Genomic DNA, 13,133 nt, shown 5'->3' with positions numbered 1-13,133 from the left:
GTTGGGCTGGGTGAGCTTGGAGGTCTCTTCCAACCTGCTTGATTCTGTGATTCTAACCCAACTACCCTTTTAATTTCAAAAGTGTAGTGAATTTCTGGGAAAACCCTTTTTTAATATCCACAAAGTAAAGAATTTTATTCTCCTATGTTCTTTTTTTGTTGTTGCTGCTGTTTTTCTCAGCAATATTAAACACTTTCAGATGCCCTACAGAGTTTGAGCAAAAAAAAAATGCTATGAATCAGATTTGTCCCAAGTGTTTCTATTCATATCTGCCATGTACTCCAAATGAAGCTTTCTTTTTCTTTTCTTAATGCAAGTAACATGCATCTCCCTAAGCACTGACACATAATTCATTAAGTAAACTATAATGTAAAAGGCAACACACCAGATGCTATGGTATTTATACAAGCCTGTGTCAATCTAGGATGGTATACATTAGGAAAACATTCTGCTTCATATTTCACTTCACATATTCCACTAAGTCTATCAGTGAGAGGTTTTGATCATAAAGAATATAGCATGTGAAATGTCTGACAGCCCTGGCATTTATTACAGATTTACTTTTCTGTGCTATCCAGGCACGTAACAGAGACCCTCAAAGTCTTTTAAGAGCTCTCTTGGACATTGTCTTCACAGAGAGAGTGATTTGCCATTGGAATGGGCTGCCCAGGGAGGTGGTGGAGTCACCGTGCCTGGAGGTGTTGAAGCAAAGCCTGGATAAGGCACTTGGTGCCATGGTCTGGTTGACTGGATAAGGCTGGGGGATAGGTTGGACTGGATAATCTTGGGGGGTCTCTTCCAACCTGGTTGATTCTATGACATAAACCAGAGATTTTAATTTATTTTTTATAGTATACTCATTGTTCTAAATCACCTTGATTTCACACTGATTTTTAATGAGTAATTATATTTAGAAGCAAGGTAAGCCTGGGGTTGAACAACGGAGCGAGGGTAAAGAGGCTCCGACGGGACCTTATTGTGGCCTTCCAGCATCTGAAGGGGGGCTACAAAAAAAAGCTGGGGAGGGAGTTTTTAGGCTATCAGGGAGTGACAGGACTGGGGGGAATGGAGCAAAGCTGGAGGTGGGGAGATTTAGACTGGACATGAGGAGGAAGTTGTTGAGCATGAGAGTGGTGAGAGGCTGGAATGGGTTGCCCACGGAGGTGGCTGAGGCCCCATGGCTGGAGGTGTTTAAGGCCAGGCTGGATGAGGCTGTGGGCAGCCTGCTCTAGGGTAGGGTGTCCCTGGCCATAGCAAAGTGGCTGATCCTTGTGGTCCCTTCCAACCCTGACTGATTCTATGATTCTAATGACTGTGTTTGTCATAAACTTTAGCTCTGAGCAAGCTCTTCCTTGCCTCAGTTTTCACACCACAGTAAGTGGTAGCAATATTTCACTAAAGCACAGGCTTGGTTTGATAATTAATTGGGGTCCCAAGCGCAGCAGACCTGCAGAACCTGGCTTCTTCTTTTCACTGTGCACTGATAGGGAAGAGCCACGTTCTTAATTTGAAACAGAGACTGAGTGCTGCACACGGAATCCACATCTACTATTAAATACACCAAGTACATCGCTTAGCCTAAAAAGCAAATGCAGATAAAGGAATGGAAAGAAACTCCTGGAATCTCCTCATCTGCTCTTAAAACGCCTACCAGTTCAAGGCAGCTGACACTTCATCAGAGACAAAAAGAGATATTCTATTTTTTGATGGGAAGCAAGAATTGCTGCCTGGGAAGATAAATATGAAGGGGGAAATGTGTAGCAGGTCCATCTGCAGATTACATTTAGCTCTGCTGTGAGAGCACTGCCATAAAAGCCATGAGCAGTTCAGTCAACATAATATATCATGCTCTGAACGCATTTGTCCCAACATAAAGCAAACTTTAATGCCCTCAGCATTTCAACTTTTCACAATTTCCAGTGCAAATCAGAAAACATTTAGGGGGTTGGGTGGGGATTTTTCCCCTCTGCCTATGTGAAATAAAGAAGTAAGATAAAAATGACAGAAAAAAAGGGGGAGGGGGGAGGGGGAAACCAAACCCAAATTTTCTAAAGCCCAAACTTAATATAAAGTAGTACCAACAGACCATTTTTGGTCAGGTATGTCTGCCAGAACAGAACTGACTAGAGAAGATGTGGGGGAGTATTCTTCTGCTTTAAAGAGAGTTGATGTCAGTATAGAGCTTTATCTCCCGCTTTGATGCGAAGTATAAATTGTCACAGTGCAAAAGGACATCTCTGGTTTTCTGCTGGAAAGGAAAAAAAAAAAAGAAGACACAAAGAAACAGCAAAAGAGATCAAGAAGCATGTGGTTGCCACCACTAAGCTCAGGCAGGCAAGCATCTCTGTAACAAGCAATTTGCCATTGCTTAGCCATCTACGGACAATGCGGCTTGACATTTCTTTAGGGAAGGCAGGCAGGAGCTTCAACTCTGCATAATTAGGCAACAATTCATCAAGGCAAGGAGAACAGCCTGGTAAAGTTGGAAAAGGGTTAAGTGTAGCTGCCTATGTGTCTGAGCCCATCTTTCATGCTGTTTTACTGCCTGTAGGCAGCCTTGGACATTTTAGAAGTCTGCCTATCCCACAGTGGTGATTTTTCACTGCAGAGTGTGCGCTACTGAGCAGCACGGAACTCTCGGTCGGATAAAGACATTCCCCTGCTGAAGGACAAGAGGATCTAAAAGCGAAAGTTTGTGCCGGACCACAGTCGCCCTGAGCAGTCAGGGTACTGGAGGTGTACATCTCTTCAACAGCAGGAGACCACAGTGGTGTATTTCTACAGCATCAAGCTTATTTATGTTCTTTTGGTTTTCTGGCTTTAGCGTTCCTCCAAGTAACCGAGAGTTTAGGGCATTTCCTTCTTGACACTGGCTCTGGAAAGCTGAAGTATGCCTTTATACCTTCATTATCTCTCCTGCTTAAGACTATTTAAGCAGCAGAAAACAGAAAACATTGTCTTGTGTATGCCCCAAGTCTGGACCTTTTGAACCAGCAGCACTTTGCATGTGCCTTAAAGACTGTATCTTTTTTCACATAGCCAAAATCTTACTCTACTTTTAGTGGTCATTCACAGAATCGCAGAATTAAGCAGGTTGGAAAAGACCTCTGAGATCATCGAGTCCAAGTTGTCACCTAACCTTTCTAAATAACTAACCCGTGGCACTAAGAGCCTCATTCAGCCTCTTCTTAAACACCTCGACTGATGAGGACTCCACCACCTTCCCGGGCAGCCCATTCCAATGCCAATCACTCTTCCCATGAAGAACTTCTTAACATCCAGCCTGAACCTGCCCCGGCGCAGTTTGCCACTGTGTCCTACCTCTCAGCATCACTTCTAGCTTTGACTTTGAAATGTTTATGGTAAAATAAAACTGATTTTATTGAGATGACATTCAGAACAGCATTTACACGCACAGTATTTTAGAGAAGACTTTCAGCTGTACCTCCTCTTTCTAAACCGATGCTATTTTCACTAAACTAAGCTTTCTCCTAACACATTAATTAGATTTTATTGCTTGCAATTAATTTCTACCTTGCTGATGTTATCGTGCTCATAATTCTCTTTGAAAGGCCATTCCTGGTCCGGTTCCATCTACTTTCTGGGATGCAATGTGTGTTTTATGTCCTTTGAAGTCCAGTATAACAAAAGTGAGTTCAGAATGATCACCTCGCAGCCCCAAACACACAGTACTACACAAGCATCTTTACAGTAACCATGGCAGCAAGCATGTCAACAGCACGTCAAAAATACACTGATGGACAAACACATTCAAGACATGAACACACTGGATAAGCACTCAATTAAAAATGCTACCGGACATGCAAGCACAAGATGAAATCATTCAGGAGGGCACTCGATGAGCACTTTCTGTGCATCAACGCTTTCAACGCACAAAGCCAAGAAAGACTGAAGGGCAACGATCCCGTCAAGAAGAAGGCAACAAAGAAAAAGCTTCCCCGCAGTTTTGAGCGTTAGGGTTTTTTTTCTGTGTGTGTGTTAGTAATTTATCCGTTCTCCCCGTCCCGGTCCCTATAGGCTGTAATTCAGCGAGCCAGAGATGCAGGAGATCGCCAGCACCACGGCCCGGGCCGGCGGGGATGCTCGATAAGGAGGGTTCCTTGCGGCAGAGGCAGGGCTCCAGCAGGATCGAGTGCGCCAACCCGGTCCCGGGCACAAGCACCTGCCCGCCGCGGCGGCAGCGCCGGGCACGCCGCTGGTCCCCGAGCGCTGCCTGCCTCCTGGGAGGCTGCTTTATTATTCGCCTCTCCTCAAGCCGAGGCGGGAGCTGTTAAAAGATTAAATCAGCAGCAACCGCAGTTCAAAGCTCTATCCCGGGAAGCAAAGGTGGAAGATAACGTCCCTGCAGATGGAATCGAGTTTCTGCCGTTGCAATCGCTTTTAATTACCCTCTACGGGGCACATCACACAGCCATCCTCCAGGCGCCGGACCTGGCACGCAGATAGCCAGATACCTACAAACGCTTTGCGACTCGCCCGCTGATTAAAAAGCGATTAGAAACTTATTTGAAGGCGGCTGTTTTCAAAAGGGCAACTCATGGGCTCCTGTCACACGGCCGGGGGCCGCCCCGCCGATGCCGGCACCGAGGCGCCCGCCGATATCCCCCCGCTCCCCGGCCCGCCGGCGCGGGCTGCCCACACTTACAGGTAGGAGGTGAAGACGCTGAGGTTGGCGGGCACGGCCGTGAGCCCCAGGTCGGAGCAGTCAGCGCGGACGAGCATGCCCTCCTGCTCGCAGCGGCACGGCGCTGGGCAGCCCCGCGGGCGCTGCCCGCCGCCCCGCGCCCCTCGCCGCAGCCCCGGCAGGCAGAGGAAGAGGAGGACGAGGAAGAGGAAAGCGCGGGCAGCGCGAAACGTCGCCATGGGGACCGGGGGGGACTTAGAGCTGTGTGGCAGCCTCTCTCATGCCCTGCGGCGCGGCGGGTTCGAAAGACAGGCGCCCGTGCGGACTCGGGGAGCTGCTGCTCCGGCCGCCGCCGCCGCGCCGCTGTCTGCGGTAGCATCTCAGCTTACAGGCTGCTTTAAAGCCCTGGAGCCGGCACTGCGCGCCCGCTGACGCCGCCCCAGCCTTGCCCGCCGTGGCGCAGGGCTCAGCCCTGCCCGCGCCGCCGTACCAGCGGGCGGGGGCGGCCGCGGGCCCGGCGGGAGGCGGGGGGAACCCCTTTCTTCCCCCCTCCTTCTGCTCCGCTTCGCCGCGCCCGCCGCGCCCCGGGGCTCGCCGCACGGCGGGGGTCTGCTCTCCAGGACGCGGATCTGCACCAGGGCAGGGGCGCGCTGTGGGCTAGGGAGGGGGGCTCTTGGGTGGTGGGGCCAAGGCTTGGTTGCTGCTTTGGGCTGGAAGGGAGGTCTCGCCCAGGCCCCTTTGTCGCACTCATGGAGCCCTCTTGTCGCCGAACGGCCTCAACTGCGGGTGGAGCAATGCCCGGAGGCAGGGACGCGCTCTCATGCCCTGTAACCGTCCGGTTAAACCCCAGCCTCGACAGCAGGCAGCAGGTTTTCTGAAGGGGGCCTGCGGCTGCCAAGGGATGCGAACGGTGCCGATGAAAGCTGTGGAGCTGTCCCTCACCCAGCTTCTTGTCAGAGATTTCCCTTCCTCAGGCTGTGCAGAAAGTGGCCTGCATGCTGCTCTTCTGTCACTGAGTACGCTCAAGCCGTTGGTGAGGGAAGGGTCAGGATGTCAGCCTGGTTTAATATTTATTTCCCCCCTACCCCAGTGAAGTTTTCAGTGCAGACAAAAGTGACCACAAGCTCTAGACCTGAGCACGAAGGTGCTGGAACAGTGCAACAGGTTGCCCAGGCAGGTAGTTGAGGCCCCATCCCTGGAGATATTCAAGGTAAGGCTCACCAGGGCTACGAGCAACCTGATCTAGTGGAGGATGTCCCTGCTGACTGCAGTGGGGCTTGGACTAGATGACCTTTGGAGGTCCCTTCCAACCCAAACCATTCTATGATATCTGTCCAGGAGACTTCTTGTCCTAACACCTCTGACACTCTTACCTGGGTGATAGGTTGGACTGAGTGATCTTGGAGGTCTCTTCCAACCTGGTTGATTCTATGTTTCTATGACTCTATGATTCTACCTATGTCTTGTATCACAGAATCACAGAATGGTAGGGGTTGGAAGGGCCTCTGGAAATCATCTAGTCCAACCTCTCTACTAAAGCAGGTCCATCTAGGGCTGGTTGCCCAGGACCATGTCCAGGTGGGTTGTGAGTATCTCTAGTGAAGCAGATGTGAGCATCTCTAGAGAAGCAAATCTGAGCATGTCTAGGAAGCAGATGTGAGCATCTCTAGAGAAGCAGATCTGAGCATCTCTAGAGAAGCAGATGTGAGTATCTCTAGAGAAGCAGACTCAGTATCTCTAGGAAGCAGATGTATCTCTAGAGAAGCAGATGTGAGCATCTCTAGAGAAGCAGATCCGAGCATCTCTAGAGAAGCAGATCTGAGCATCTCCAGAGAAGTAGATGTACCTCTAGAGCAGCAGGTTCAGTATCTCTAGGAAGCAGATGTGAGCATCTCTAGAGAAGCATATCTGAGCATCTCCAGAGAAGCAGATGTACCTCTAGAGCAGCAGGTTCAGTATCTCTAGGAAGCAGATGTGAGCATCTCTAGAGAAGCTGGACAGCCTGTTCCAGTGCCCTGTCACCCTCATCACCACACAGCAGCAATACTTTTGCAATTGACTTTGATGTTTGGTCAGAAGTTTCGTGCTGTGCTGTCTAGGTGCATGCTAATGGTTTGAGAAGCTGTGAACACTTTGCTCTAGGGTGACATCTGCACAGTGTAATATTAGAGTCCTTAACCTGGGCTGCCAAAAGGAATCAGAATCTCTCTGATTGTTGAGGTTAACAAGTAAGAAATAACTGTAGTGAAATAGTATTTATATAACCTGAGGCTATTGCACACATACTTTGTTTGCTCTAGAAAGCAAAGTGTATACTCTTTGTTCACTTTCTGTTGAGGATTTATCAGCTTGTGCTGTAAAAGCCTTGTTGATTTTGCAGGAATGCATTTGTTCAGCTAGGGGACTTGCTTTGAAACATTTCATGTGCTGTAATGTATTCCATTTTACTCAGAGTTGTTTTGGTTTTGAACCAGAAACAGCTTGAAGAATAAAAGGATTTGATAGGAATGGATATGGATAATCCCTACCTTTGTACAGTTAAATAAAACTGTACAGTTCCTTCCTTTTCATGTCTCTCATAGGTCTCTGGTTTTCCATAAAGAGAAAAGGAAAAACATCTGTCAGCTTGGTAATGTGTCTGGGAGGTGCAGTTACTGCTCCAAGCGGTGCCGTCAGTGCTCTAAGGGCCATTGGGACTGCAAGACTTCCTGCAAATCCTGACATCTCAGCACAATGTCCTCCTGGTGACATCGATGGTGCAGCCATCAGTGCTCTTTGGTCTTCCACTTTCATCAGGGTAGGAAGCAAAGCCCTCCGGGGCCTCAGCAGAATGCTCTCTCCAAGCTCTTCCTGTCTTCCTGATGCTCAGGCTAAAAAAAGCCCAGCCCTGTCTCCCCAACGAGATGGATAATGTGGCAAGCCTCCAGCTTGAGGTTTATCAGTGTGAAAGACATCTTCATGGAATGCTGCATGCAAACAAACAAAAGGCTGTGCTGTGTTGAATATTGTTAGCACACAAAGAGCACACCAATTCACCTGTCAAAAAGGCCCAGCAGACACGTGTTTGACAGGCATCCTTTGGAGCATTGCTTACAGCATGGCAGAGCTTTGTCTGGAATCTGCCAGGCCAGTAGGATGAGGTCAAACAAAGCCAAGTGCAGGGTTCTACACTTTGGCCACAACAACCCTAAGCAGCACTACAGGCTGGAGACAGAGTGGCTGAGAGCAGCCAGGCAGAGAGGGAGCTGGGGGTGCTGGGAGAGAGGAGCTGAAGAGGAGGCAGCAGTGCCCAGGTGGGCAGCAGAGCCAATGCCATCCTGGGCTGGCTCAGGAGCAGTGTGGGCAGCAGGACAAGGGAGGTTCTTCTGCCCCTGTGCTCAGCACTGCTCAGGCCACACCTGGAGTGCTGTGTCCAGTTCTGGGCTCCTCCATTCAGGAGAGACCTTGAGGTGCTGGAAGGTGTTTGGAGAAGGGCAGCAAGGCTGGGGAGGGGCCTGGAGCACAGCCCTGTGAGGAGAGGCTGAGGGAGCTGGGGGGGTGCAGCCTGCAGCAGAGGAGGCTCAGGGCAGAGCTCATTGCTGTCTGCAGCTGCCTGCAGGGAGGCTGTAGCCATCTGAGGTTGGGCTCTTCTGCCAGGCAGCCAGCAACAGAAGAAGGGAGCACGGCCTCAAGTTGTGCCAGGGGAGGTCTAGGTTGGATGTTAGGAGAAAGTTGTTGTCAGAGAGAGTGATTGGCATTGGAATGGACTGCCCAGGGAGGTAGTGGAGTGGCTGTGCCTGGAGGTGTTGAAGCCAAGCCTGGCTGGGGCACTTAGTGCCATGGTCTGGTTGATTGGCCAGGGCTGGGTGTTAGGTTGGGCTGGATGAGCTTGGAGCTCTCTTCCAACCTGGCTGACTCTCTGATTCTGTGATTTCCATCACTTCATTAACGCATGCCATGTTCTTCAGACCAAGGCTAACACCACCATTTCTCCTCTGCAGAGCGATAAACGCTGGTGCCTGCAGTGCAGGATGCTTAGGATGGAGTCACTCCTGGTAGCAAAGCCAAATACAAGAGCTTCAATTACCCTGGCTCAGTTTAGCAGACTGCTACAGCTCATCAGTCACAGTAGTGTTATGGGTCCTGTGACACCAGCCTGCTTTTGTTCAGGTTTTCATGCTATTGATGTGCCATGCATCTTGACAGATCATCTTCTTACACCCATTCTTTTGACTGGCACACTTCCACCTAGCTGCACTCAACAGTTCTGCAGCTGGCACAGTGGCAGGACCAAGATGAAACATTTGGCAGGGAGGATTTACTTGGGTTCACTCAAAATGTGCTTCAGTAGTCACGTTGCTGATGAAAGGAAGGGACAAAGGCAGAAAAGCAGCGGTGTTATTGCTGTTGTAACTCACTCAGTGACACTTCACTTAGCCATATAATTCTGAAACAAATGCTGACAGGTATCTTTTGTCTGAAAATATCTGATAACAACAACAGTGGAACAGTGCAACAGAGGAAAAGACAGGATTAGCCAGGCAGATTTTAATAGCTAGGCTCCTGGGAAAAGAAACGAGGGGGGGAAATGTTTGTTCAGAGGGAATGAAAGCTGATCATTAAGTCTAGGTTTAGGAAGTGATACCCATGTGTTAGAGTGAAGGTGTGGAAATAAGCTAGATGCAGCTAAGGTTGTTGCTAAGCCACTCCATCGTTTTTGAACAAGGGAAGTGCCTGAGGCCTGGAGCAAAGGCAGTGTTGGTTCAGTCTGCAAAGAGAGCAAGAAGGACCCAGGAAACTACAGGCCTGTCAGCCTCATCCCCATCCCTGCAGAGGTGAGGGGACAGCTCGTTCTAGAGCTCTAAGCATGTGGAGGAAAAGGATTATCAGGAGTAGCCAGCATGAATTCACAGAGGGGAAATCATGTGTGAGCAATCTGGTAGCCTTCTCTGATGGGGTGAGCAGTTGAGTAGATGAGGGGAGAGCAGTGGATGTTGTCTACCTTGCCTTCAGCAAGGCTTTTGACACTGTCTCCACTAACATCCTTGCAGGTAAACTTAGGAAGTGTGGGTTGGATGAGTGGAGAGTGAGGTGGGTTGAGAACTGGCTGAACAACAGAGTGCAGAGGTTGTGAGCAGGGGTGCAGGGTCTGTTGGAGCCTGTAGCTAATGGTGTTCTCCAGGGGTCACTACTGGGTCCAGTCTTGTTCAACACAGAGTCACAGAATCAGCCAGGGTTGGAAGGGATCACAAGGATCAGCCAGTTCCAATCCCCCTGCCATGGGCAGGGACACCCTACCTTAGAGCAGGTTGGCCAGAGCCTCATCCAGCCTGGCCTCAACCACCTCCCTGGACAACCCATCCCAGGCTCTCACCACTCTCATGGTGAAGAACTTCCTCCTCACATGTTCCTCAAGGCCCTGGCTGAGGAAGCAGAGGGCACCCTGAGGAGGTCTGCTGATGGGAGGAGCGGCTGAGACAGCAGAAGGCTGTGCTGCTGGGCAGGCTGGAGATCTGGGCAGAGCTGAGCCTCAGCAAGTTCAACAGCTGGGGAGGGACAGGTTAGGGCTTTGCCTGCTGGAAAGCAGCTCTGTGGAGAAGGACTTGGGAATGCTAGTGAACAAGTTCACCATAAGCTGGCAATGTGCCCTCGTGGCCAAGAGGCCAATGGTGTTCTGGGTGGATTAAGAAGAATGTGTCCAGCAGGTTGAGGGAGGTTCTCTTCTCCCTCTACTCTGTCCTGGTGAGGCTACACCTGGAGTATTACATCCAGTTCTGGGCTCCCCAGTTCAAGAGAGACAGGGAACTACTGGAGAGAGTCCAACAGAGGATCATGAGGATGATTAGGGGGACTGGGGCATTGCTCTTACAAGGGGAGGCTGAGAGACCTGGGGCTCATTAGCCTGAAAAAGAGAAGACCAAGGGTGCATCTTATGAATGCATATAAATATCTACAGGTGGAGGTCATGAGGAGGGGGTTGGGCCCTTCTCAGTGGTGCCCAGGGATAGGACAAGGAGCAAGGGATACAAAGTGGAACACAGGAGATTTCACTTGAACTGGAGGAGAAACCCTTTATTTTGAGGGTGATGGAGCACTGGAACAGGCTGCCCAGGGAGGTTGTGGAGTCTCTGTCTCTGGAGGCTTTCAAAACTCACCTGGATGTGTTCCTGTGCAACTTGATCTTGGTGCACCTGCATTAGTAGAAGACTTGGACTAGATGCTCTCCAGAGGTCCCTTCCAAGCCCTACCAGTCTCTAATTCCATGATTCTGAGAGGCTTCTATTGCTTTGACTTGAGGTGAGCGTGGTATCACTGAGGGGATTACAGCCAGGCTGCCAAAGCATTAAGTGGGCATTTCACCTTTCACAAGAGGAATTACCTGCTTTAAGGGGTACTTTAAACCCTGCTGTTAACGTTTACCAATCTGTTACTGCCTCAAGAAGGAAGGGGAGACTGTGTAGGCTGTGTGTAAAGTCACATGAAGAATGGTGAGGCATTAGGTGAGAAATTATTTCTCCTATCAACACAACAGTGTGAAAATGGACAAGAGCTTCCAGTCTTTTTCCTCCATCTCCAGCAGCCCATTCTGAGCTTGTCTCACAGCCCTAGAAAATCATAGAATCATAGAATCACCCAGGTTGGAAGAGACCTCCAAGATCATCCAGGCCAACCTATCCCCAGCCCTAACCAATCAACTAGACCATGGCACTAAGTGCCCCATACAGTCTCCTCTTGAACACCTCCAGGGATGGTGACTCCACCACCTCCCTGGGCAGCCCATTCCAATGCCAATCACTCTCTCTGCCAACAACATCCTCCTAATATCCAGCCTACACCTCCCCTGGCACAACTTGAGGCTGTGTCCCCTTCTTGTGTTGGTGGTTGCCTGAGAGAAGAGCCCAACCCCACCTGGCTACATCCTCCCTTCAGGTAGTTGTAGACAGCAATGAGGAGCTTGAAGGGCTTCTCTTATCTAAGAAATTCTGTGATTCTGTGATGTGTTTCTGTGTGCCCTAAGCTAGATTGTGTGGTCCTGCTGTGGCAGGGGGGTTGGATTGGATGCTCTCTTTGGGTCCCTTCCAAGCCCTGACATCCTGTGGCTGTGCCTATGTGTGTGTGTGTGTGCAGAGGCATGATGCATTTCTTGAGTCCTCTGCGTGCTGTGGTGATCTGCATTCTTCCCCGGGTGAAAGACAAGAGCTGATACACAGCATGTGCATGCTGGGAGTAACTTCTTAAGTTAGCAGCTCACAACAGAAGTCCTGTCCAATTCTTTCATCCCTCTTCTTACTGTGCCTGTGTGGCAAACACCCTGGGGTTCCTGTGGTGTTTTTAATTGCATATGCATGATGCTGTGTAAGGAGTGATTGCAATGTTTTGTACTTGTTTGAAGCAGGTCACAGTAATATTTTCTTTTTTCTTTCTCTCTCTCTCTCTCTTTTTTTCCCCTTGTGGTGGTGGTGATAGTTTTAGGCACTTTGGGGCAGCTGCAATGCAAAGGGAAGAAAGGCATCTCAGAAAGAAGTATCTAATGAAGACAAATTGCTAGAGGGCTTTAGATGTGCTGTAGTAGCTTGCTTCCCTGCAAAGTCATCTCTAGAAGGGGGAAGAGGTCTGTGTTTTGATTTCTGGCCTGATGTGTGTGATGGTTTGGGTGTTCCCTGCCCACCCCCCCCCCCCCAGTCTTATGAAATCACCCAGACTAGGCTCACCCAAGCTGAAAGTTTAGGAATGAAGCTTCATATTCACAGCTTAGCACAAGATCCAAGCAGGTATTTACAATCTATACAGCTACAGACAGCAATAGGCAAGTTCAAAGTGATACAGAAACACAACAGCCCTGCCAGAAACCAGAGCCCCCAGGAGGGGCTCCCAAACACCCTTCCACCTCCTTCCCACCCCTCTATCTTAGCCCAGACTTTGCCTTACATCCAAGGTGAGTTTGGAGGATTGGCCAGGGGGGTTAGGAAGCAGAAGGATTAGTTACACAGACAGCAGGTTAGGGAGAGAAGGGAGGCAGCCAGAGCCAGAGAGCAACTCTGTTATCTGTGTTTGTGTTCTTGTTTTTCTCCATCTCAGCAAGCCTATGAGTGCAGCAGACATCACCATTGCTTCATTTTCACAGCCTAGCATCTAATTCTCACCAAAATATTCCAGCTAGCTTCAAACTAGCACAGTGTGTGATGGTTCAGTGCAAGGGCTAAGCACCCTACTGCCCCAACACAGAAGTGAGGGGAAGAGCAACACACAAAACTCCGGGTTGAGATAAAGAGACAAGAGTTTAATGTAACAGGAGATGCCATGAGCACAATGCCTGACTACCTGAGCTCACACAATCATAGAATCAGTCAGGGTTGGAAGGGACCTCAAGGATCAGCCAGTCCCAACTCCCCTGCTATGGGCAGGGACACCTCACACTAGAGTAGGCTGTCCAGAGCCTCATCCAGCCTGCCCTTAAACACCTCCAGGGGTGAGGCTTCCACCACCTCCCTGGGCAACCCCTTCCAGG

The 13,133-nt window shown here is 49.9% G+C and overlaps 1 protein-coding gene across 2 annotated transcripts in view; it reads right to left on the bottom strand.

Annotated features, from left to right (window-relative positions):
* The window catches only part of LGR5 (leucine rich repeat containing G protein-coupled receptor 5), a 67,234-nt gene extending 62,231 nt beyond the window's left edge, over positions 1-5,003 (bottom strand). For both annotated transcript variants that reach the window (XM_064165929.1, XM_064165930.1), the window contains exon 1: positions 4,667-5,003. In XM_064165929.1, coding sequence (XP_064021999.1) covers positions 4,667-4,884 — 218 coding nt within the window. In that variant the 5' untranslated portion in view covers positions 4,885-5,003. The remainder of the gene's footprint in view (positions 1-4,666) is intronic.
* Between the last annotated feature and the right edge of the window lie 8,130 nt (positions 5,004-13,133).

This window comes from Pogoniulus pusillus, chromosome 27 (assembly GCF_015220805.1).
Source record: "Pogoniulus pusillus isolate bPogPus1 chromosome 27, bPogPus1.pri, whole genome shotgun sequence".
NCBI lineage: Eukaryota > Metazoa > Chordata > Aves > Piciformes > Lybiidae > Pogoniulus > Pogoniulus pusillus.
The sequence above is the reverse complement of the archived record's forward strand: the minus strand, read 5'-3'. Positions and strand labels throughout refer to the sequence as shown.